Raw genomic sequence first — 26307 nt, forward strand, 5'->3', positions numbered from 1 at the left:
TAAGTTGACTGCAATTAAAGACAAAGCTGGGTAGAAAATCAGGGCTAGTGATCAGTCCTGATGAGGCAGACAGACATCCATTATATAGATATATATATATATATATATATATATATTCTCAAGCACAATTTGCCATCTTGATTTTGATAAAATCACATTCAAATTTAGGACCACATTCGATTTTAATGTTTACATTTTTTATGTTTTACAGATTTCACAGTGGGATGTAAAAGGATGAGACAAAACTACATTTGAAACCCAAACAGGCAGTCCTTCTAGACAGTAGCTTATGTCTTGGTAAAAGTTTTTAATGGCAAACAAATGATCAAGGGGCACTTCTTTAGTGATCTTTGGCAAACCTGAGAGCAATAACTCTTCTGAGACAGCTTTTAAAATGTTATTTTTGTGATAGCTTGAACAAAGTTTAAAAAGAAGACTTCAGTATCTGACCCAAAAAGTTGAAAAGATCTTCTGAGGAGAAAGGTGCATAAAGAGATGTTCAAAACAGGAAGCTTTTTCTTTTTGCTGTTTATCTGCCCTGTTGATATAAATCAAACAGCTGAGGTGCAAATAAATTGAGTTCAGTGAGCTCCCAAAATAAACTACATACTTATTTGTTAACTTTATTTTACAAGGCCACTGAGCTTTGCAAAGTAATAGGAGTCACTGACCTTTACCAGATTTATTTGTCTGAGTCAAATAAATACCAGAAAGTTTTGAAATAGAGTTTGATAATTCGATTCTTTTAAGGCCAGTATGTCATCATGACTCATCAGGTCATTAATCTGGATATTTATCAAAGCAAAATATTCTCCTTGATGGTTTGTTTAAATATCCATACAGAGCAAAAGATTAGAAAACCAAAATATCACACACAAAAAATAAATAATTCAGTTGATCATAATGGTCATTTGAGTACTTTGTCCTCCAAGTAATAGAGTGTAGAAATGAATCGAAAGGTAACTGAACTGTTGAAATACTGACAATATCTGAGATTATTTTGATGAGACACATCCTGACAGGTTAAAACAAGGAGCAATGTTCTTCAAATACAGAAGCATAGGCAATAAATCCGAAGGCAGCAACAGCAGGGGAAGCACTTTAGAGGAAAGCAGAATCAAATATTTAAATATATTCCTTTACAGAAACACTTCACAGTGTTCTGCTGATTGCCTGGGCAACCCTGGAGTTTGTCTTGCGATGTAAAGCATTGCAGATGAAGTCACCAGCCTCTATGACTTTGGCAAGGTTCACACCCTGCGAAGAAAAACATATTGCAGTATCAGTTCAAACGCAATGTCTGTGAGGGATTTTGTCCCAAGTCAAACTTAATTTGGTCAGACTTTATTTGTAGAGCACATTTAAAACAACCGCAGTTGACCACAGTGCTTTGCAGTCATAAAATACAAAACAGATAAATACAGAAGCAAACGGAAATAGGAGAGGAAAAAACATAATAGAGCAAATTGCAGTACAAAAAGCATGGGGCGCAATAAAGGATTGAACCAGTATAAGTAGTCAGGTTCAAGTCAATCGTACGCCAACAAAATAAAATGGGTCGTTAGCAGTGACTTAATTTGTTTTAAGGAGCTGTTTATATCTGTATGTTTAAGCCAATCCACAGTTTAGGGGTAACCACTGCAGTCGACCTCAGTACTCTAACTGGAGTATGAAGATATGGTAATTCTTCTAGATAGAGTGGCGTCAGACAGTTTAAAACATAAAAAACAGCTAAAACAAACAAAAAGTGTTAATTTAAAGGCAAGTTTCTTATGCATTTAAGTTAATGTGCATAGCAGGTGATAGAAAAGTGTAGTGGAAATTTTCCACCAGCAGGGGTAGGGATTGTAAAATAAACTGCTCCTGAGACAGGGCATGCAACACTGTGGACTTGTGCAAGTTGTGTAAAACCACTGATATTATAAAATAAACATTTACACAGCCGCATGTTTGCAGAGCGATCTGTTTATGTAAATGACCTCTGAAAGTTTGGTCGATCTGTTGGGATTACAGAGACAAAAAATACCAAGTGCACGGTGACGACATACTTACAGTTTCGATGCCCATGCCATGGAGCATGTAGAGAACATCCTCCGTTGAAACATTGCCAGATGAACCCTGAGCATATGGGCAACCTCCCAGACCAGCTACTGCAGAGTCCACCACACAGACCCCCATCTGCAAAGGACATACAACAGAGACATTCAGCGGCTCCACATGGGCTTCACCTCAGGTAAAAATCCAGGAACAAAGATCCTTGTTCTGTTGGGATTGTTCTGCCCGTTGCAGTGTGCCTTGCCAGGCCTGCGGTCGTGTTTTACAGCTGTTTAGAAGACTGTGGGCTTATGTCCTGAGGATGAGTGGGCACAGAATGTCCCACAGTATGGCTTAGTCATCCTCTTTGTCAGCTTAAACCACCAGCACCACATAATTACCGCCCTGTTCATATGACAGGAACATTATAAATATTTCATATGTTTCTGATTCTCTGGGTTACTCATGTTTTTACAACACTACTCTGCCCTTAACCATGGGGATTCACTTTCTTGCCACATTGAGAAGATTTTTTTTTCTCTGCTGGACGGTGTCCTCTTACACTATGCCAACAATACAGGAATTGTAGAATTAACACATAAATGTGCTGTTGCTACAAATAATCATGAATGCCATCAATTATTTTGCAGATGACCTTTTATTAATAAGTGCCTGTGTTCTGGTGCCTGCAAAAGATTAATTTTAAGGTTATTTACTCTGTTACATGTTAGGCTCACTGGCTGCTTACAATCAGCATACTTGTTGTATTTTCTGGGAAACTATAATGTTGTTTCTTTTTTACTGCCAACAACACCAAGTGTCCTCCATATGAAAATTAATGATGCGTTCTCAGTCGTTTTTCTCAACTTGTTGGATGTCTTAGGAAATAATAGTTTACAGCTTTTGTTTTGACGTCAGTGCTACAGAAAGATGTAAGTCATATCAATATTTTTTACAATTTTTCTAAATGCACATATACAGAAACTGTAACCTAACCGCAAGTGTAACCTTTGTTTTCACACCAAAAAATGATGGAGCCAGGCGTTCAGTTTTTCAGTCATTACGGATAAGGTCTCGGGATGTTTTCCACATGTCCCTGGGATCGTCATGAGAATATTAAAGATGTTTTCCAGCTTCCGTGGCAGAGCCAGATGTCAGAGGATCCCACAGTGAGACTAAATTAACACGCTGATCCTCTCAGTGGCATTGGGTCACGGAGGACTTTCACCCCGTGGAGCAAAACCAAGCAAGCTATATTAAAAGAATCTCTATTGCCTTTTTCAGAACAATACTGCTAATTGGTTGCTTTTCCTCCAGACAAGAACCTACTTCTTTCGGGGCCCGTCTGAGCTAGCCGTAATTGCTGTTTGTGTTGGCAAGGGGAGAGGAGGAGGTGGGGTGGAAGGAGGAGGAGATCTACTCCGGTGTGTGCAGCGCACGAGATTTCCAGACCTTGGATAAAGCCAGAGCAGGATATTGTACTAGGCAGAATTTTTTGTAGTATAAACACAGAGTTGTAATCTACCATGCCAATCCTCTCGTTTTCAGCTGCTAACCGTGTAAGGCCAGGGGTCTTCAGCATACTGTTTCCGAGAGGAACAAAACAGACCCTTCACCAGCGTGCCCTGTTTCTCTGGACCCTAATCGTGCAGGAATTGGTGGTCAGCAGCTTTAGCTTGCCAATGCTCAGTTTGATTCACACTGCCCAGAAACCAGATGTGCACTCAGTGTTAAAAAAGCCATATTCAGTGAGCTGTGGTCATATAAAAACAATACATTCCTGGGTAAAGACACAGTACATTTTCAAACTCCCATGATTTGGGATAAGCTTGTAGACATTCTACACTCCGAGTGGACGAGGCTGAAGATGGACAAGCTCCCATTCTGGTTTTATAACTGCGTCAGAGAGAAAGAGAAAGAGAGAGCGTGCATTCACTGAAGCATAGGAAGCAGTGATGCTTTACCCACTGCTACATAAACTGGGAAGCTGAAAGAAACTGTCACAGATCCACTGCTGACACATATATCACCTCTTTCTAAGAAAACATAAATAAGCCATAGATAGAGAAAACAAGCATAAAGAATGAGTACATTTTTACTTTGTGATTTATTTGAGCAGAACAAATTGAAACTATATAACCACATCATGCACCTTCTATATCAACCTCTTCATGGAAGAAAAAATGCGATCTAATCTAAGTTTCTGGTGTTTTAAAACTTTGTTTTATGTTCAGGTGGAAGCTGTGTTTTCAGTAACAGGTAAATAATTTCATTAAATCAAACCGTATTCAACTTAACTACTGCCCAACAATTCATTTGGTTGAAGCTTACAAAAGTATGGAAAAATAAATCTACACAGACAATTCTGATATAAATAATACAAAACTTCTATTTGGCTTAAGAACAGAAAATGCTGAATGTACCTGCACCTATTCTTATTAATGTTTTTTTTATTAATCTTATTAGTCTTTGTTGTGGTAAAATATTTTTTTCAAAATTAGATTGTTTATTAATGATATTAGAGTTGTCTATCTATTCTATTTTGTTTTACAATAAAAACACCAGAAGGTGTGCGTGTGTTAGTTTTTCTCATGTGTCCTTAGCGTTTGTTTATGGCTTATATGTTGGTTATTCATTGTGGTATTTTATGCTTTTTTTTCTTTTATTCTATGGATGCACCCATTAATACTGTACTCTTATATACTTTAATACTGTTTGTTTTTACTTTCAATATGTCTAATCAACCTGCGTGGAAGCAGTGTTAATTATTTAGTGTTCATACTGAAATGAATAAAGTGAAGAGAAGTGTAACTATGAAATGTGGTGTACAGTTTCAATAATATGATTGTATATCACATGATGCATGTATACATTCATCTTTTTAATACTGGTTTTAATGTTTGATTTATGTCTTAATTACCATAATATTCTGCTCTGGTATTGTGTTGTCTAATTTTGTTTTGTTTTTTTCATACTTATTATCTGTTTAATTTTGTGATTTAATCAGTTTTAATCATTTATTTTTTATTTAAGCTATAGACTGAGTGTATAATTATTTATTATTGGACTGTACTATGTGGATTTTTTCCCCTGTAAAATGGCATATCGCCACTGATACGCCACAATGGTGATGAAGATGGTAATGAAGATTATACGTCATACAGCAAATGTCAGTTATAACCTTGTGATGTCGACACCTGCCATTGATAAATAAAACAAAGTACAACATAAGGTTTTACTGAAGTTATCAACACACTTCAGAAGATCTTTGAATGTTAGTAAAACAAAGTTATTGAGCCTGCTGAACCCATCATAGTTGAACATGAATGTTGTTGTTGTTGGCGGAGAGCTCAAGTGTGAGCACAAACAGGTTATACTGTATTCCCCGGCTGCAGCCGTACACAATACACCAAAATTGCGGGTGAGAATAAATAATTTCCCTTGCCAAGCCTGTGAAATCTAAGTACATACGTTGTCATTGTGTGACCTGCCAGGAGTGGGTTAGTAACAAAGCCCCCCCAGATCTCCTGAGAAAAAAAAAAAAGAGAAAAGGTACAAAGACTGAGGAATGTCTTTATCAAGAACAAAAGAGGTGACTCAGGGCTGACAGCGCTGGGGGAATTCATTTCTCTCCCAGTTGGTGGTGTGGACTTCTGGCACACAGTAATGAAAAGCTATGATAAAATCTTTCATTTCCATCTTGTTTATGGGTGAGCAAATGGTAGGCAAAATATCCCCGGCTGCTATTACTTTCTGTGGCCACAGGGCAGCTGTGATGAATCATTCTAAATATGATCCACAGAGGAATTTAACCGTCCCTCTGTGCTTTTTCACTCCACCATCCAAAATCAAAGCTAACTTAAAACTATTTGCTACTTTACACACAGACATTGTTGAGGTTTTCTTTAGCACGATGATGCATGGCTGAATAGCACTGTAGAAAATCAAGAGAAAAGCAGCTAAATGAGAGTAAATCAAACATTTATTCTTCCAAATATTATAATGCTTTACTGTGTTTTTTTGTCCTTGCAGATGTTACTGTATTAGTATATTAATAATATTTTGTTTACTTATTTATTTAGGGTTGTATTGAGGGTTGTATTGAAAAAAAAAGTAATGCACCGAAATTCCCACGTGAACTAGTAATACTCGCCTAACCCATGTATTTTGGGAAGGTTGCGGTCACGTGACCAATGCACTAATGGGAGTAAAGAAGGAAGTGGTCCTGGGTGGTCTCGTCAGGAGGAAGGCTGTGGTTGTGGTTGGGTCATAAAATACAGGAGAACTTAAACAAAATCACAGTTACCTAATTTACCTAAACCTAACCACCGCGATTTTATGTTAATTACATAACTTTACATCATTTGTGAAGCTCTAATTCGTAGAACATCGTCCAAACTGTTGTATGAGGATATGTTGTACTCCAAACTGCCATGTATTTATTTTTCAAAGTTGCCATCAACAATGCTAACCCTTTAAAAAGAAATAGTCCACCAGTGCCTCTGCTGGTGTTTTTTTTTTTTTTTTTTCAAATTTATTGTGATGTCAATTCTTGGAGTACCTTCATGTCCCTGAAATCTGCTTTACCTAAGCTAAAAGGTATTGACTAATTGACTAGCATTGAACCTTCGAGAAAAAAAAAAACGGACAAAAATAAAAGATTTTATAGCAAAAATAGAAGATTTAACACTACATGCGTGATTTTAACTTCGTACATATTTACGTTTTTAAATTCTGTTCATTTTTAGGAGCAAAGTGCTTAGTCGTGACAGATTCATCATTCATTCCTCTGGCGCCACTACGTGTCTTTGCACTGCAGGTGACATAGCGCAATGATGCCAACACAGGCGTACATCTTGATGACAAAAAGAATGAATGCTCGAGCTATTATGTTTGTTTTTTTTTTTTTTGGATTGATATTGATTATACTGGATTGTGCAAAAAGCAATCTCCTGCAGCCATTACAGGAAAATACAGTTGTAATTCTGGCAAATTACTATGTTTGCTCTGCACATAAGGTGATGACTTAATGCCAACGGGGAAGACAGAAGTTTATCTGCTGCAAAAACAATGAATACTCTGGCTATGATGGTTCTTATTGAGATCTATTCAAACAGAATCATGTCAACACTGACCTGCAGCCATCCACAGGAGGTCCATATTAAAATGTTCATTACATTATCATTATCTATTCATTTATATATGCCACATGAGCAGTAGTCATTTTTATAGTATATAGGGTAGTATTTAGTAGACAAGAACGCAATAGAAACTTGTAGCCTACTACTTCCACTACTTTCCAGATTTTAAAACTTAGTTTTTCTAATTCTTTGGTGACACTTTAAATGAATAACGTTACCACAATAATTACACACGAATTTAACCAAATTAATAGTCACAAAGCATAATATTATCCTGCATAGTAGATTTTTATAAGTGCTATCAAAAGCTTCTAGAGTTGGGCCTGCAGCTGCAGCGCCATTCATCACGTGCTCTGCAGCGAGCGAATGAAAGGATCATTTTCCACTGGTCTTTAAGCACAGCATTGTCAGAGTTCAACAGCCGAGCGACAGATGAGTTAGGAGCCCCCCAGGGCCCTTCTATCCACCTAGCTCTCAGTTGCTTTGTCCAACAGACACTGAATAGCTGAGCCTTTGTGCTGACCCCCTCACATCTGTTGACCCACCCAGCCCCCAATGAGCTTCCTCCCCGGCAATGACAATGTGCTCCAGAGAACTGATACAGCCATATCCGCGTTACCTGTTTTATGTCCGGATTTATGTCGGTTTTACACTACGGGCAAAGCGGTGAAAACACCCCGATGAGACCTCTTCCACAGGGATTTACAACCTAATTTTTTTTTTTTTGGTGAGCTGCGTAGAAACAGAGTTTATTACTGTGATAGTCCATTAAGTTATTTTTTCCCACTACAATTCATGTCCACTGTGATGGGAGGGCCCATTGGAAATATCTTATGTTCATTAAGATTCTGGGATTTTTTTCAGTGGGCAGTTTGTGAATCATCTTGCTTTGAGGAGGGAGGCTTAGATCATGTTTCTTAATGCCCCTCTTCCTTGTTGACTGATGGCTCCTGCTTTTCTGTGTGTCCCATTGTAACCTACACATTTGTTATGTGCCTCCTCAATACTCTCCAAAACAGAGGATACATTCATAATGTCGGAAACTGACACATTGTCATTAAAGCTCAGGGCAGATTCAGGTTTACAGTCAGTTTTTCAACATTTGGACAGCCACACGTCGTTTTACACCTCAAACTCTCATTATCATAATTAAAGGGCCATTCCATCCAGTTATTATGGTTTCCTGTAAATAGGAACATGTATGGAGGTCTGACTGATTTTCCAAAATGAAGTGATTTCTCATAACAAAGTCAAAAATTGTTGTTTTTAGGTAGAATTAATACCTGCAGTGGCCCGTAAATTAAATGAATTTGACATTTACACAAATGTGATTAAAGTGGCCAATTTCAAAATTCCATCTTTACATGATTTAATCTTTCTAAAGGCCATTTCCAAATACACAAAAACATAGAAACAACAACAACAAAAAGAAAAACGTACATCTGTGTTTTGGATGTAATGGGAGAGGTTACAACCTGCATTTATACCATATGACTCTGCAGTAGTCACAGGTATATCAGCTCTGGCAACAATCAACAGTGATGGGAATACAACACTTGAGTTGTACTAATTTTAGCCCCTTTACCTGCGAGATGCAATGACATGCCCAAGCAGCACTCAACCATTGTTCTAAATTAGTCTGTACAAAGTTTGAAAGAGAGACTGGTTAAGTCCAATATATAAAAGTAAATAACCACCATAATCACTGGCCTCCTTGCTGTTCTCTACTGTTTACCAAGCTGTTTTCCAGCCTGTCCATGATGTCAAAAGTGACATACTAGTTTAAAAAAGTAGAAAGACATCTCAACTCTCCGTAGGGGGGGGGGGTATAACTTTGCTCTGCTTTTCACTTTATTAGCAACTGTCTATGCACACGTACTGTTCACATGACATGATATGGTTTGCTTGAGGTTTTGAGCTGCATAATTCCAGAAGAATATCAACTCTGACAGTGCTGAGTTTTGTAGGCTGAGATCAAATCGTTAATTGATTTTCTCTCATTTCTGAATTTACTCTGATCCAGTGACATCTATACTGATGCTTACGCCTTGAAAGTAAATCTGCCAAGTGTTACCTTTATTATGATACCAAGATTTTCTACATAGACCTTGTGTGGTAGTTACAATTAATTTTGGACAGAGTTGATAAGTTGTTAAGATGAGAAAGTCGACTGCATATCTGAGATTTATATTAAGTATACACTTGTATGTGGAAGCTCTAAAGTACTTCAGTTTAAAATGATTTCAAACAACCACAAAATAAATACTACATATCTTTTGCTCTTTGTTACAATGAACAAAATATGCTGTCTTTGAATGCACTGTAATTTCTGCCATGAAAATTGTCTAAAGAGATGGATTGGGAGCAGCCTAACATACGATTATCCCCAGCAGGAATAATGATTTAAAGCCTCAGAAAAGACTTGTGATGTCTACAATGTTGGCAGTCACTTAAGGAAGTTGAAAGATGTCCTGGAACGAGAATCACCACCTCAACTTTGCTTCCACATCTGGCTGCTCCTCTTCATGTCATCATGAGTGAGAACACTGATTTATGCAAAGGCTGGGCATTTATCCATAATCGGCCTGCGGTTCTCCACAAGAGTGTTCATATTCATCATAAGGAGAAAGATGTGCATGTGGAGGAGAAGGTGCCCAGAAAATCCTCCCCAAGCCACTGCAGAAAGTAAAGCTGTCAAACAATTCAACATAAGAGGATGTGCGGATCAAGAGGATGATGCATCGCTGTCTTGTGATAGTTCAGAGAACTCTGAGGTAAATGGGCCTCCACTTCTAACTATGCCAGTATTTCTAAGCCCTCCAGAGACCTCTGCAAGAAAAAAATACTGGCACTTTTCATACCCCTCACACAAAGTTCAGGATGTTTTTTTTTTAAAGTACTTTTCTGTACAAAGAGGAAGAGTGATCAATGCTCGTCCCCCCAGCATTATCAAAGCATATGACTCCCTTTCCTTTCAGAGATCTGAGAATTTTTCCTTTTTCAGAGATACTTCAGTAAATTTGCTGAGATGTCAGGTCTCTCCCTCACTCTGCTTTCAAAGACGTATTTTTGATGTCTGCCAGGTTTTGAGAATTTTCAAGCTCCTTCCTCTGGATTTCCCAGAATTCACAGGTCCCTCCTCCCAACTTTTGACGCAGTTTTGGAGCCCTTCCCGTTTATTTTAGGCACGTCAAGAAATGCCAGGTGCCTTGAGTGATTCTTGCCCAGAGTAGGGGAGCACAATCTTGCCAGAGAGCAGCACCTTATAAACCTTTACCCCAATGTATTTTAGAAGGACGGATAGCTTGTTAAAAAATCTGGGTTTGGGGTTGAGTCATGTGCACGCGCGTGTGTGTGTGTGTGTGTGTGTGTGTGTGTGTGTGTGTGTGTTTGTGGGTGTGTGTGTATGTGTATTGTTATTATTAATTTTCTAGGTTAATACGTCTACCCTTGTTTTTCTATTTTGCTACCATTTTTAATGTTTATGTCTTTTGTGTCCAAGGGCCCTCTTATAAATGAGATTATTCAGGAGGTGTATCCTTTAAGTTTAACATGAATTTTAGATGTACATTATCTTAGTTTTTACAGTCATCCAAGTGTATAAGTTTTTTTTTGAGTGGAACACATATGAAATTAGGTGGTTTTGGGGTCCTCTGCAAGTACATTTTGAGCATCTAACACTTAATTTCCTGAATCCAGGTATTTTTTATGCACCAATTTGTGTCTTTTCCGAATCAATATATGACGTAAATGTCTTAATTTTTGTCAAATGCTTGTTCATATACACTTGTGCAATCACCCTCTTCATACTAAACCCCTTAACTACACACCTATGACAGTATAGATGGTCAAAGATAAATAAGTTGATGCAGCTTTGCAAAATATCTTTGGATACATGGTTTGGCTAATGTCTTATTTTTCTTGTCAAACAATAATGTATATTGTAATGTATAATGTAATAAATTATTATTCTGCCGCAACTGCAATTTTGGTGTCTTATAAGAAATCAATCAATTAGTCAGCTTTGACAATAATATCTAGCACACTACCTCTCCTGCCATTGGTAATAATAATTATAGCAATATTATTGATCATAACATAAAAAATCTTTATAGTCAGCCGTACTAGTTTTGAGATTACCCTTCATACTACACATTGTGACTTCTTACCTGAAGTGCAGTAAGGATGTTGGGCAGAGCTTGACCGTAAGTGTCATGGCAGTGAACTGCAAGAGCGCTGGTGGGCACCTCCTTCATCACATTCTGCAGCATCTTAAACATGGAACCTGGAGTACCAACACCGATAGTGTCCCCCAAGGAAATCTCATAGCAGCCCAATTTATATAACCTCTTTGCCACCTAAAGAAAAGTAAAAAATACGGTAAAATACTCTCATTTACAGGGAATCATGCAGGAGACGTAATCTTAACAACTATGATCTTCCAGAATATATGTCTACAAAACCTGCATTTTGTCAATGATTACTAACATGCTCTGTCAATGTCATATGATAACATTATAAAACAACTATTAATCAATATTCTCTCCATTGAATGTTTCTGTGAACATGAAAGTATACAAAAAATGTAAAAGATTTAACGCACCTCAGCAACTTTGAAAGGTTCAATGTGTCCCTCCTGAGGGCATCCAAGGGCACAGGAAACATACCTGACAGAGCAAAACATTTCTGAGAATTTCATTGAGTCTATGCATTAAGCATTCAATTAATAAAAAAACTAAACTGATGTGGATGTAGCAGCAGTTCACTTTAATGTGGAGAACTTCAAGCTGCTGAATACTTTAGTATTGTGGTTTCTGTATTTTTGATAACAGGATTACATGTAGGACACATTCACTGGGACAAAAATCAACATTGTTTTGCCGCTGCCTGTTGTTAAATCAATTTATTTAAGATAAGAACACTGCTATTGATTTTGATGTTTTTGGCTGTTCATTTGTCAGTGCGTGAGGCAAAAAGATTTGCATGAGATTTCGCTGACAGATCGGTGATTAGAATTTGGTTGTGATCCAGATCTTGCTTTGCTGATTGATTTGTTAACTATTAAACAGTATTTGGCAGTTGGAAAGTGACAGTATTTACACTAATCCATGTTGTTTTGCTGTGTTTATCTTTTATGGACTGAGAGGTTCATATAATCCAAGAAAACATGCAAAACAACTGACTTTTATTCAGCAACTTATCCTGATTGATTTTGCTCCAATTGCCATCTGGACTTGTGGTTAACTTGTGCATAGATATAACTTGGTGAACATCTGGAAGTTTGATTAAAAGCTATCATTACTGAATTGTGTTTTTTCCTTCATATAGAGACTGCAGTAGTTTCACCTGCTTAAGATCTGTGTTTTCACACATGCTAAGTGAAGATTAATCTCCAGAATACTAACCCACGGACTGGAATTTGGTGCTGTTTGGCAGTGTTAATGACTTCCTCAAACCTCAGCATGCTTTCATCAATAGAGCAGTTAATATTTTTTTTACTGAAGGTTTCAGACGCTGACCCAAACACCGCCACTTCAGTAGCACCAGCTGCAACCTTGAAACCGGAGAGAAAAATGAACTTGTAAAACCGTTTTGAACACTGTGCTGGAGTCACACTTACGTAAGTGCAGGAATTATCTGGGGAAAAAAGAATGTAGCGCCAACAGTTAACTCAAATTGACAAGCATGGGTAAATACTTATGGTTTATGGCGGAGATCATCACGCTGAATAGAAAATTAATGCTTACAGCGTCCTGGAAGCCTTGCATGTTAGGTGTCAAAACAGGGTACCGAACATGAGGCGCTCTCTGGATTCCTCTGAGTACATCAGTGTGGTCTGCCATCTAAATGAAGGGTAGAAAACAAATGATGTAGAAAAATAAACCTTTAACACCATCTGAGAATACATCATCCTGCACAAATGTTTTCACATGCTCGTAGGCAGCACACATACCGTAAAGGACAGAATTACTTTTTCATCTCACATTTCTCAGTATAAATAAAATGGGACATGTTCAGGTTTGCTCTTTTTTAGGATGTGAATAGTGGTACAAGTTATGGCAGCGAGTGAGAAGGTGACTATATGAAGAATACTTTTTCCAAAAACATCTGTGGGTCCAACAAGTATTCTAGAGGAGCACATTTTCCTCAGTAGTTATGCAGACAAGAAAGAGAGGCCTAATAAATCACTCAGCACTCTGTTGCTGTGCACAAAGAAGAGTTATTACCTGTGGTACCCACTTTGAAGACACAAAGCTGGTGGCCTCGATCACAGGCAGGCCTGTTCCTGAGAGCATGTCTATCAGCTGGATTTTCACCCCTGTCGGAACAATTTCCTGGGGAACAAGGAAACTGAAACTGCTCTTTCTGGATTTGATTCCACTCAAGATGTGAGGTACAACAAGCAGATATACGGCACTTTTTTTTTTTGTTACACTGCCTGCCAATCACATCTTGATCTTCATTCACATGCTGAATCATGCACTTGCTAAATATATAAAGATCTCTCAATATTTCTCGTAATAACACATTGTGGTAAATAAAATTATCCCTGCATCCAGTGCAATCTGTAAAACTACAGGCATGCAATGAGGAAATGATAAAGCAGTGACATGCTAAGCAGAGTAAACCAAGCCAGAAGCCGTGTCATCTTTCCTATTCAATTTCAAAGAAAATGTGAAACACATGCTCCTGGCAATTATAGCACACAACCCATATGTTATGGATTGTTTTCCGTATGAAAAATGGGGGATTCCCGGGGTGCTCATGTACAAAACAAGAGTGTGTATTTATAAATATAAATGAGATCCGTGACTGAAATGACAAGTGCATACCTTTTCATTTTGAAGTCCATCTCTCGGCCCAACTTCAACTATTTTAACAAAGTCTGGGTACTCGTGTCCTGTGATGGTCTGGAGAAATGTCAAAGAGACACAGAGTAAGAAGACGTTAGGCGACACATGACAGTCCACTGAACACAGTCAGTCAGTCATCCTTTTGGTGTGGGGTGCTCCAGGACATGTTATTTCTAAAATGAACAACACACAAACTCAAAGCCAGGTGAAACCCACGAACCAAAACATAAGCCTGTCATGACATTAGGATGCAAACTCAGGATGTGTTTCATAGTGAAAACACTGGGGAAGAAGGTGAGGGTAACTCTACACAAACCACAGGGGATATGCAGAGGATCAGGGTATTTTTCTGGTCTGAACCTTGTAATTCTAGAGGAAAGTCCTTGTTGTGTTAAGTATAAAACCAAGATTAAATATTATTAATTTAAATGAGTTTAGCTAACTTTTTTTTTTTAAAAAAAGATATCTTTATTGTGCACTCCCACGGAAATGCATCCCCGACTACATTAAAAAACTTCTAAACTTCACAGACCGTTATACACATAAAAACGTCAAAGACATTAAAAACTTCCTCTGCCGTGGGTTAAAATACATGAAATAAAAACAATAAATAGGCCTAAGTAATAACTAAGTGTGACAAATTGTTGCGATTAAAGTGCTAACAATTAATACGTTTTTCAAATAGTAATAGTAATAGTAATTTGTTTAATAGGTTGACAGAGGAAATTTGAATAAAAAATGAACAGAAAAATACAAACTGACCAATTGCTAATGTAACATTATTTAAATGATTTGGGGGGAGCAGACGAACAAAACAAGCCAACAAAAACAGCAGGTAGCTAATTGAATTATCATTTCAATGGAGTTTCTTGCCGGGCTAATGTGTTAGCAAACAGGAGTCAGGACGCTCCTTCACATCCAGAAACATGAAAACAGATTTTCTTTTGTCATAACTTGCCTCCATTTTTACGTCCACCAGCTTCTGAGAGGAAAAATATCCATGTCTTTAGCTTGCCATAAACTATCTTTACCAGCTTTCCAACACAGGTCAGCAGGTTTTTGTACTAAGCCGTTAGCAAATCGCTAAGCTTTCTGTAACGGCTGTTAAAAGTACATTTACTCTTCTAGTTAGCTCGCTAACACTCTCACTGTTTTTATGTAATCAGTGAGCATTCAAATGTAAACAACCACTGTGGGCAGTTGCAGTTTTCAAATATTCTTTCAAATATTTCTGTTGAGGCAACCTGATAGAGTTACATAACACAGAGGGAAGAGACACATTTTTTGTCATATACAGTTACTTCAAAAAGATAGTAACAATTTTCCAGTCTTATTTAGACTGATGCACTATTAGAAAAGAATAATATCTAAAATCGTGCAGCAGAGAGGACAATTACATAAGCAGCATCAGCGCTGTCATCAGTGGCTGCTGTGCACCCTCTCCTCTCTGATAGAGTCATGTGGCAGAGCATGTGCAGCAGATTAGAAACAAGAAAAACAACGCCCACCTTTTCCTCCAGCAGCCAGCGTTTCAGCCATGGGTAGTCCTGGATGAGTTGCTCATAGCTCAGGCAGTGCTTCACTGTAGTGGGTACGTTACCCATCCGAAAAGCTGCTTGTCAGCCGTGCTGCAGCCCTCTGTCCTCCGAGACAAACCTGCACAGACCGCTGCAACTCATATAGGATACTGAAGCATCATGTAAGTATGCTAATGCAGGGCCTGGATGACGGAGGGCTTGGCTGCACGAGGAGATGGAATTAGAGGGAGGCTGCAGACGGTAGAGGATGATTCAGCAGTTGCCATGGAAACCACATCCCTTGCAGGGAGGGGATAAAAACAGAGAGGGATGAGGGGGAGGGATGCAGACTTAAAGAGAGGAAATGGTGTGAAGCAAAGTGGGAAATGGAGCGATATGGGGGATTAGTGCTGCACTTAGGATGGGGAATTCTTGTGGAAGCATTTTGACGAACGATAAAATTATATGTGCATCCAAAAAAGGGGAATGCAGGTGCAGGGTAGGAAAGAAACATGAAATAAGGAAAGACAGGAGTTTGTGCAAGTTTAAATCAGATGTATAAACAGGCTAAAAAAGTTTCTTTGCTGTGGAAACATTTTAACCTTTTAAAAAGTGAGCTAATTGGCCTGATTTCTTTCAAAAGTGTTGGATGCAGGCAATGTGCAATGAAAGGAGATATGAAATAAGTTTAAAAAAAAGAAAAAAGAAAATGACCTGAAAATTAGTTTAAAAACACACAAACACACGGAAAAAAAGAAAAAAATATTGCAAAGAAAAAAAGAAAAAAAAATCAGATTTTCGTAACCAGAGTTCCCACACATTTTAACTGATACAATTTCAAACGTTTTTATGACTTTTGAAGGGCCCATAATAATTTCTTCTTGCCCCACTTGCCCAACTTTTTCAACCAATAGCTTCAAACTCTTAACACATAATTTCAGCAAGCAGGTACAAATGAAGGGAGAGGCAGAATGCAAGGAGAAAATGAAGAAACATACATGATGGTAACAAAACTTTGTCAAGCATTGACATTAGAGCTACATTAGATTGTCAGATTAAGAAAATAAATTTGCTGTTATGTTATATCACATGGAGGGTTCTCCACCGGACATTACTGTAACAATTTCATTACACATAAAATTTCACGACTTTTCCAGGCCTGGGAAATGTGACTGTGAAATTCCATGACTTGTCTGGGTTTCTCATAACCATGGGAACCCTGTGTAACCTAAATTTAAATATGTCATTTTAATAATTATAAATACTAAATAAATATGAATCATGCAGTTTGTGGAACATTTCTTTCCTAGTTGCTAATTGCCTTTTTACCATGTTTTTGAAAGAAATCGCACCAATTTGCTCAGGGTTTAAAGGTTTAAATACTTGTGAATTGTGCCTGAAAGCACCACAAGAAAAGTGATGTCGCCCCACGTTTCAAACGGTAAACTAGTACCTGCTAAAAAATCCTCCAGCTGATGTTTTATATCTTGATTCAACAGCAAGATTAGATGCACATTCAACTCCCTGTTTGAGTGAGAATGGGAAGGCTTCGGGGAAACAGCCTGCTTTGATTGATCTCCTGTGACCTGAACAGTTGAAGGCTTTCCATTGCCAGACGTGCCACTGCTGCCAATGTCAACTGCATGGTGTAATAAAATCCCTTGTTAAGCCAGGGCAACATTTACCAGAGAAAGAGCCATTCTTCTGAACCCAGATGTTAACAATAGAGGGGCTTAATGAAGTCCTAGCATTCAACCATCTCACCACGCTAAACTGCTCTGTGATGAGAGACCTCTGCCTCCCTCTCAGGGGAGGAGGGCGACTCATATGATCAGCCCTAAAAAAGCCTTTTTTGTAGCAGACTTCAAGGTTGATGTCTATCAGTTGCCACCCCCTAAAAGAAATTGTATTGCCTCTAATCACTTATTCATGGTCCTCTTAGCTACAGGAAAACAGAGCAGTAGACATTTATGGTTGAATTTTAAAGTATGCTGCCTTTAAATCAAATGTTTAACTATTAACAAATGTTATTTAGCTTTTTACATCAAACCAAATCAGTGCACATTATTATTTCTGCCAAAAAATGAATGAAAGGAATTTTGTGTTGAAGTATTTTCCTGAAATAATTATTCGATCATTTTGAAATAATTTCTTGGTTTTGGTGGTTTCTTAGCATTAATTTTTTTCCAGATGTCTGTAAATCTGTGCTTTAGATGGTCAAAGTCAATAAATAACGAAACTGCATTTTGCAGAAGCACTAAGTGCAAATCATGAATAACTCTGCTACTCAGCTCCCTGCCCCCTTTTAAATGAATATGTTTTGGAACTAAATACAATGAAACTACTCCTGTTTGTTCTCATTATCACCATAATAAAAGTAATGCATTAATTGTGTTTGCAGTCTATTGACAAAAAAAATAAGACTTTTCATGGAAAAGCTGCGTTCTCGATGGCTTTTTTTCAAACGATGATAACTGCATCAACCAATTAACCCTAACTGGCCTTTTAACATTTCTTCTTTCAAGGAGACTCGGCAGCTACGGTTTATCTTGACAAATACCAGCTGCAGAAGGTCACTTTAAAGAACTGGCCTTGAGGGGCTTTTCTGCTTTTAGGAGTCAATGTAATGCAGGTGAGTGAAGGCTTTAAAGTCTAAGATGGTCTGTAAGTAGAGAAAGATTTGACATTTTACAAAAAAAAAAAATATACAGGTCAAATGACATCTGTAAGAAAAGTAAAAAAATGGGTTTTTTTTGTAAGATAACAGAAAAGTTGGGTGTGGTTTCAAGCCAACACCGATACATAAAACATTGATTATAATATATAACACATTTATATAGTACAAGAATAACACAAATTGTCAAAAATACTCAACTTAATCTTACTTACAAAATCAACTGTGACTTGTTGTGCTTTCAGCCCAGTCACTAGAATAAAATGTTAGCATTGTATGCTACGTATATGCACAAACTACAAATATGTTACGTTTGCACATTTAATATATATCATGCCAACAATTCTGAAGTAAATTAGTGTAGGAGCTGACTTTTTCATCATGGAGGGGAGACACCTGCCAAGCTGCGCAAGACCCACAAACAACAAAACTGGTACTGATTTAGCGAGTTATCGCTGTGTTTTCAGCTGCTTTTAAGGCACCAAACATGGGTGTTTTTAAGTGACCTGTTATTGTTTTCCTGTGGGGATAAAGCCTGAAAAAGCAGTTCGTTTTCACTAGGACATTGTTGCATATCTGCCAGAAAACTGGCATGAAAAGTAATTGCTTTTTACAGAGAAAGTGCTGCTTTGTGCCCCTTGTAAGCAAAAACATGACTCCCCTCCCTATAAACAAGTGTGTTTTAGTTGTTGTTTTTTGTGCCTAAACCTGAGCGCACATCAAGCACAGAGTGGAAATATACAATTTTAACATACAATATTTTCTACATAACCTGCAAATGTAACAGACCTTTGGTCTGCAGAACATACAATGCCAATATTTTTTCTAGTGATTGCTTTGCTTTTGAAGTTGCAAATTTCCTTTTTTTCCCCCTCTTTTTTTTAAGAGTACACAGGATGCAGGATTTTGGCATTTGGCAATCAAAAGAAATGGAGGATTTTTGTATCTCAACAGCATTATAAAATCACCTTAGTTACAGACATCAGAAATCACTGCCCACATGTTAAAGAGGAAAATAGTGTATAATAATGAAGTGAAACAATATTGCAATTCAGTCTTATTTTCAGGCTACTAACAATTTAACAACTGCACAAACTTAAAAGATATTTCCCACCAGGTTAAACTCTGTAAAGGGACAACACTCTTTACGTTTGTGTAGATTAGGCAAACAGATCCACCCTGACAGGAAAAGGGATGTCTCTGCACCAGTTTGTAAGCTGTCTCCTGAGAGCAATATATTTTACACATGAGGATTTTGGAGACCGAGAGCATGATGAATGCTTCGAAATATTAAATAAAAATCAAACAGTGCAAATGTCACAACGTGTTTCTGAACTGGAAAAAGTGGCGAATAAAAGAAAGAGACTATTCTCTTTTTTATGCTAAGAAAGAAACAGATGTGAAAAACAGTACTTTATAGAGTGCAGGTTTCGGCAGGGCATGAAAGAGGTTTTAAGCTCTCAGATATATACTGAAAACAAAGTGGGAGAAAGAAAACAGGAACCAGATTAAATCAATTTTCATCCTCCATCCGTCTTCAATTTCTACATCATGGATCTAACTGAACTGTAACAACATGAGAGTCCTGACGCTGAGCGGATCGCACATGATCATCACTCTGAAAGCAATAATCATGATGACAGTCCTTCATACATAGATGAGATGGAAGGGTTTTTGGGATATATAGTTAGGATAATTACACCCAGTCCTACAAAAAAAAGCCCACTTGATGGTGTGTATTTGAAACTGAATCATGTTTAAGACAAAAAAAGGGCAAAGAATGCACTTATATAAATAATCTTGCACTCGTGGAGGGAAAGCCATCACCACCCCCATCTCATTTCCACTGTGTACCAAGAAAAAAAGAGCACAAACACTTTTTTAAAAATAAAATGTAAAGCCTTGATAAAAATAGCAGCCTACCTTACAGTTTCTTCAGGAAGGCAGGACGCTCAGAGCCAACTTTCCACAGCTCCCCTTAGAGACAGCATGTGTGTTAAAGATTATCCTCACAGTAATCACACCACAGAGCGCCCTGCGGCTTTCAGTCACAAAAGCCACTGACCTGTGTGTAGTGTCCACACACGATCATGAGTGCTGAGCATCCATGTGTAAAATTTCTGACTCTGTACACGCAGCCTAAAGTAATGCTGTAGCACAGGCCTGTTCAAAATGATTAACAGTGATCTAAATTTATTTGGGAGTGTGAGAAAAAAACTTAAATCCTGTTCATTCATTCATTCTGACATGTTTTTTTCTTCACAAAGGCTCTAGTAAATACCACTGTGTCAAAGATACGCTTAAGCGGATGTTTCTAAGCAGCCAGATATTTATTGTGCAGATTTTTATATTGTTCCACAGAGGACTTCACGGCTGAATTGCTCCTCCGACTGGATCATAAAGTGTAGAGATTTCCTTCAGTGTATCCATCTCCTTGGTGGGAGAAATTGAATTTCACAGCAGAATCTACAGCAGCCAGACTAGACATGAACTGGGTTAAGCGGTAGCTGTTGACATCTCTATTTGCTTTCTAAATTGGCGGAGTAGCATGTTTTGTTCATTATTTGGATGGTGGGGTGAGACGATGACAGGACAGATAAAAATCAACCTTGAAAAGTCAGATATCTTGGTCTTTAGAGCTGAGTATTGTAAGAATCTTTAATACTTAGTGTCAGTACGATACCTTAGCTTTTGTACTGATACCAACACATTTTTTCCACAAAACCCTTTTTTTTAAAGAAAAAAAAAGTTTTATTACATATACTATGCACTGTTTTTCTAAAAAAGAAATGTAATCTTGCTGTATGGCAACCTTTTTTTTAACCTACATAGAAAAAAATAGACACTACTTATACTGCAGTCTTGTAATACTGACCTCTTATTATAGCTTACACCCTTTTTGGTAATTTTCTACTCATTTTTAAAAATTACATTATTATTTCTATTTCTGACTGTTGAATTCTGTAAATATCTTTTGTTTGTGTCTCACCTATTATTGCCACAACAAATTTGTTTATATGTATTGGTAATTGTCTGTTTTTTTCCCAATTACATCTGTAATAAACTGTATTTGTAGGACTTTAAATGCTAATAAAAAGACCTTGAGCAAAAAATAAAATAAAATAAATGCAGACTCATCAGAAGTAATCCCTCTCAATCATCATTTATGACCCACTAGAAGTGCATGTCAGTGTATTTATCTGCAGATAATCTGCCCTCTGCCTGAATTTTAATATTTTTTTCTAACTGTCTGTGATCGGGATGTTTATGGGCGTGTAACCCTTCAGAGCTTAGGTGAGATCTGTGGCTTTATCAAAAGTTAGTTATCAGGTGCCAGACCGTAAGCAGCAGGCATCCAAGGAATACAGGGCCAGAAAAAAAAACACAATATAGTCAGACAAGAGTAAAACAAAAAACAAAAAAAAACACCAAACAAAGGGTTGGCTCTTACTTTCACTTGCTCTGGCAAGTGTGCTTACAAACACAAGTAGCATGCATAAGTAGCCATACAATTTGCCTGAATAAAATAGTGACAAATTGCCAAAATTGTGACTTAAATCAGCAACTAAAGATCCAAAAAAGAAGTCAACAAGAACTCATTCAAAAGCGCATACCCCGTGCACAGCACTGTCAGTCGTTATTACTTGGTGCATTACTTTTTATTTAGTCTTCATTTGAAACGTTGCAAACAATGCATCTCACCCATGGCTTCTTCGGGTTTGCTGTACAATACTACACACAGGTGTTTTTAACAATGCTGCAGCTGCACTGAATCCAATTAGCAGCAGGGTGAGTAATCTGCCATATATGGCCATGTCTACACGCCTTTAAAATCTCACACATCGCGTAAACAAACATATCCCATTATATACATATTGCAATCTAGAAGTCAATGAGAGTTTGAATCTGACCAGACATTTATGGTTGCTTTCGCCACTTCACAGTTTTGATACTTGGTGCTCTAAGGGAAGATGCTAAAATATGGATTTCTGGGTATCAGGACTCATTACTGGGGTTGTGTATAAGTATGCCTGACAACACAAAACACAGCGGAGGACACAGGAAAATCTCTTTGTCCTCCTTCCTGTTGTGTCTCTTGACGCTCCATGCAGTGTAATGTGCAATTGAGACAGAAAAAAACTTGAAAACTAACCATCAGATAATGCCAAATATCTGGTTAAACACTCTTTCTTAATCATGTTTGGACATAATGTGCAATTATTATAAGAAAAATTAGTTGTCTGCTATGGGATGAAGATTAACTCAGACTCAGTGCCTTAAATTTAAAGACTTGGCCTAAAATGGGATCTTTTTTTGGGGTGTGGGGGGTATTTTCACTGTTGAAAACAGAGCAGCGGGTTTTAATAGAAAGATTTAACCTTCATGGGGTGAATTTAGCTTTTTATGTCTTGTTTTTGTTCTCTCTTTGTTCCCTTAGTTCATAATTGTGCCCAGATTCTTCTGATGTACCTTATTTTTGGGAGTGTTTTAAACGTTGGTTAGAAAGCTCGATGATACAGTAAATCAGCATGATTAGTACAGGATAGAGACATCCTTGACCTCAGACACAGGTTAATATCCTGTGCATCTGCTTCAGTTTGTATTTTTCCTTTTAACTTTTTTTTTAATTTTATGTGTTCTTTGACATAAATTGTACGGTAGATGGGTAACAGGAGGACATAACTAACCTGTGCAAAAAGAGGAGAGCAGACATTGTTAGCATATCACGTCAGAAGCTTTTATTTCTACTGAGACAAACTCACAAAAGCATCTTAAAAGACATATGTTTTTCTGGATTCTCGTGGAAAATATTCACAAATACTGCATGCAATAGAAAGCCCAGCTGAGATCAACTTTAAAAACAACTGCCTGAAAATAAATTTTAGAGTTATACAAACTAAACAGAAAGCTTAAGCTTATGTTTCTTGTTTATTAAATCATCTCGGAAAAGCACTGTTAAACTGTATTTAATGGTGAATTTCAGCCACGCATTGTATGCATGTGTAAAATCCAGACTAAAAATACAAGATTTGGGAAATATAGAAAGGTCTGAAAGCACAGGTGCCACCTCTAGTTGTAATGGGAAGTGACAGTTGACTTCACAAACAGCCTGTTGTAACTCCAAGAACCCAAAAGCCCTCTCCTCTCTGGCTGGGGAAGCTAATGTGCATATGTGAATAACAAGCAAACATAACTGGGTTTCTGCGTTGCCCTCTGCCGGGACACATTCCTAGCCAGTCCTGCTGCAGCCTTGTCATACCAAACAACATGTAAAAATGCGACCCATATGGTCTGCCTTCTCAAGAGGGACTGATTGAGCTGTATGGAAGTCATAGCCCACCCACAGAACACAAATAAGGAGAACCATATGTGGGGAGATGAATTAGGTAAACTGCACAACATTTTTATTAGATACAATTTCACTTGCCTTGTGGATGGACTGCAAGGTGACACTTTGAAAATAAACTTTGAGTCTCAGAAAGAAAAAGACCTCGGAGGCTAAAATCGACGAAACACAGGATTATTAAACCAAAGTGAACAATAACTATTATGGTTTGTACTTTTATGAGAGTGACCAAAATGTGACAAAAATAAGCATCATGTCTGTCATCTAACCTGCCTGCATTAGAGCCAACTGCACCATAAATTAAGCCCATTAATGACAGTCAAAGTCACAACATTTAAGGACAAGTGTGCCTTTACAATACAAAACTCCATCAAAATTGAACAAATGTTTGGTTTCACAGTTTACAAGCATGTTTGCGTAAAATAAATACAACATTTTTTTTATGGACCACATTTGATTTTCATTTTAAAATGTTCTCACTCAGAACACTCAGATGGGAAGTGTTTTACAAAACGCAGAAACCTTAAAGAGCTTTAGGAGCCATTGGCATAGAAAAATACGCCTTTAAAAAAAAGGGGAATTTTTGCTCTTCATTAAGGGTTAAAGACTGACAATATTTCTGAACTATTTTTGTTGCATGCCTTCACATACTCAGAAACTGTTGCTAATTATCTTGAGTTATGCTGCATTTTAGAAGTTTATAGACTATTTGACATGGATGACTGAGGCTTCACTCCAATAAAAGTGGACTTTTATTGTGGGCGTTATTGAAAAGAGAAAACAGACTTAAAAATATAGCAGCCCCTGTCATTTAATCTGGACGGACATCTCTGGGACACCTCCAGCACTAATACTTCTTTTGACAGGGGGTCGCAACAAGTAACGCACATGAATAAAGGTAGTTTTTTTTTTTTTAGGAAAGTAATTTTCATGTACCATTTTTAAACTGTACTTCTACAAGGGGGTGGCATCACCAGAGACTTCCTGCTACAATATTGTCACAATATGATATTATTGCAATTTTACATATATTGCAATATGCTGAGCATTATTATAAGATATACTGCAATTTAAAATAAACTTTGTCAACATCTGTTTTATCTAATAAGATAAAGTTTTCGGCGTGCTCATTTTACTTGCATCATTTTTACTGCAGCCACATGTATCTGGTATACTGAAAGCAACTGATATTAAAAGTCTAGAAGGCAATTAAAATTTTAATATTTGCAAATAAATAATTTCTATAATAAAAATAAATAATAAAAATAAAATTGATTCTTACCATATGTGTATCAATACAACATTGTAACACAAAATATCACGATACAGATGTCAATAATCACAATATTAAGCAGCTGTGTGTCTGGTATTTATTCCTGTTTGTTTTGTGAAATGCAGGTTACCTCAGTGTATCTGCATTCAAGGGCGATCTGCTCTCTGTGTGCGTGGACAGGAGACGCGCGCGCGCGCACACATACACGCCACACAGGGCCACCAGAACATCGGCCTGTAAAACAATTTCGATGTAAGCTCGGAAAGGCAACGAAAATCTGCCGCAACTTGTTCAACATAGCACACATGGTGCAACATACCTGCCCACCTGAAACGGAACGGGAAGCTCACAGTAGCGGAAGAGCACGAGCGAACCGGAGTGAACCTAAAGGAGGTCATTTGTCCTCAGCACGTGATGAGGGACACGAGCCCATTGGCCAGACCACGCTGCAGGGCATGTCAGGGCATCTGTCCCATACACTTTGTTAATTTTTCATGTGCAAGGTTAATCTTCGATGTTATGGTAAGGAAGATGGACCCGGATGGGTGTCGGGTCATTTTAATGGGAGTAATTGTACTTTTACTTGATTTTCAGTCCAGTTATGATTTTTGATTCTGTTTTGCAGTATTTGTTAACGTATTCCAAGCTCCTGATGGTTTAGATTAGATTTTCTTTCTTTTTTTTTTTTTTTTTTTAAAAAAAGACCTGAATCATCAAGCATTTGCCACTTTTGACAGCCAGCCAGCCCTGGCCTACTGAGAGCTCCAAAATGATCTCACCTCACTAAAAATATCACATTTACTGAACAAAAGAACATGCTCTTAACAGCCGCTGGGTCTGTTTTCTCAATCAGGTTCAGAGAATAAACATGTTTGTGGTAGAAAAAAAACTTAATATCAGCACCTGGAACCACATCCTGGCATTATGTAACAGTGTTTAGGTAAAGCCAACAATATGTTGTGACATACGCTGTAAACCTGAGAGCGTGATGAATAATCCACAAGAAACCCCTCATGAAAAGTAAACTGCGATGGGTTGTGACCTTTTTTCAGCTTGTTTCAGAGTTGGAAGTGTTGATCTGATGAATGTCAAGGCACCTATGACTCACCGCAGCTTGTTTTTGACCAAGGGGGTCTCAAGAGGAGAAGGGGCCACTATATTAATCTGCCCTGAGTATGGCAATTGTTACGCTTCCCTTTCATGTGGTCGAGAGGTTGCTGTCCAGAGGGCTGTGTCATTTCGGAGAACTTAAATAGGAGTTCATTCATAGCCACTCCTGTGCAACAGAAAAGGAAGAAATGTAGCTGAATTGGAAAGAATCCATGATATTAAACAGTAGATGGGATTGTGAAGTGCTAGGAGTAATCATGCCAGGCAACAGGCCGCAGGAATGCAAATCACCCTTCAAGCCAAGAGTTAAGTTAGCAGGTGGCCTCCTCTATTCACTGAATGTCAACACTCCTTTTA

At 37.8% G+C, this 26307-nt stretch overlaps 1 protein-coding gene across 1 annotated transcript; it reads right to left on the reverse strand.

Annotated features, from left to right (window-relative positions):
• Positions 1-1152: 1152 nt before the first annotated feature.
• On the reverse strand, positions 1153-25005 carry hmgcll1 (3-hydroxymethyl-3-methylglutaryl-CoA lyase-like 1). Its single transcript, XM_042502045.1, has 11 exons — positions 24971-25005; positions 20144-20197; positions 15538-15846; positions 14009-14086; positions 13403-13510; positions 12923-13018; positions 12581-12729; positions 11779-11842; positions 11345-11533; positions 2053-2178; positions 1153-1257 (listed from the first exon to the last, which is right to left on the reverse strand). Exons 3-11 carry the CDS (start codon positions 15631-15633, stop codon positions 1153-1155), a joined length of 1011 nt encoding a protein of 336 aa, XP_042357979.1. The 5' UTR covers positions 15634-15846; positions 20144-20197; positions 24971-25005.
• Between the last annotated feature and the right edge of the window lie 1302 nt (positions 25006-26307).

Source organism: Plectropomus leopardus, chromosome 15 (assembly GCF_008729295.1).
Source record: "Plectropomus leopardus isolate mb chromosome 15, YSFRI_Pleo_2.0, whole genome shotgun sequence".
Taxonomy (NCBI): Eukaryota; Metazoa; Chordata; class Actinopteri; order Perciformes; family Serranidae; genus Plectropomus; species Plectropomus leopardus.

Bases quoted from the DNA above. Each gene is read 5' to 3' on its own strand.
- hmgcll1 (XM_042502045.1), bottom strand. From the start codon at position 15,633: ATGGGTAACGTACCCACTACAGTGAAGCACTGCCTGAGCTATGAGCAA. The intron at 13,019-13,402 runs GTAATAACTCTT...CCCTTCATTTAG, and splicing joins CTTCAAAGTGGGTACCACAG to ATGGCAGACCACACTGATGT. The intron at 11,843-12,580 runs GTTAGTATTCTG...TTGCTCTGTCAG, and splicing joins CACCAAATTCCAGTCCGTGG to GTATGTTTCCTGTGCCCTTG.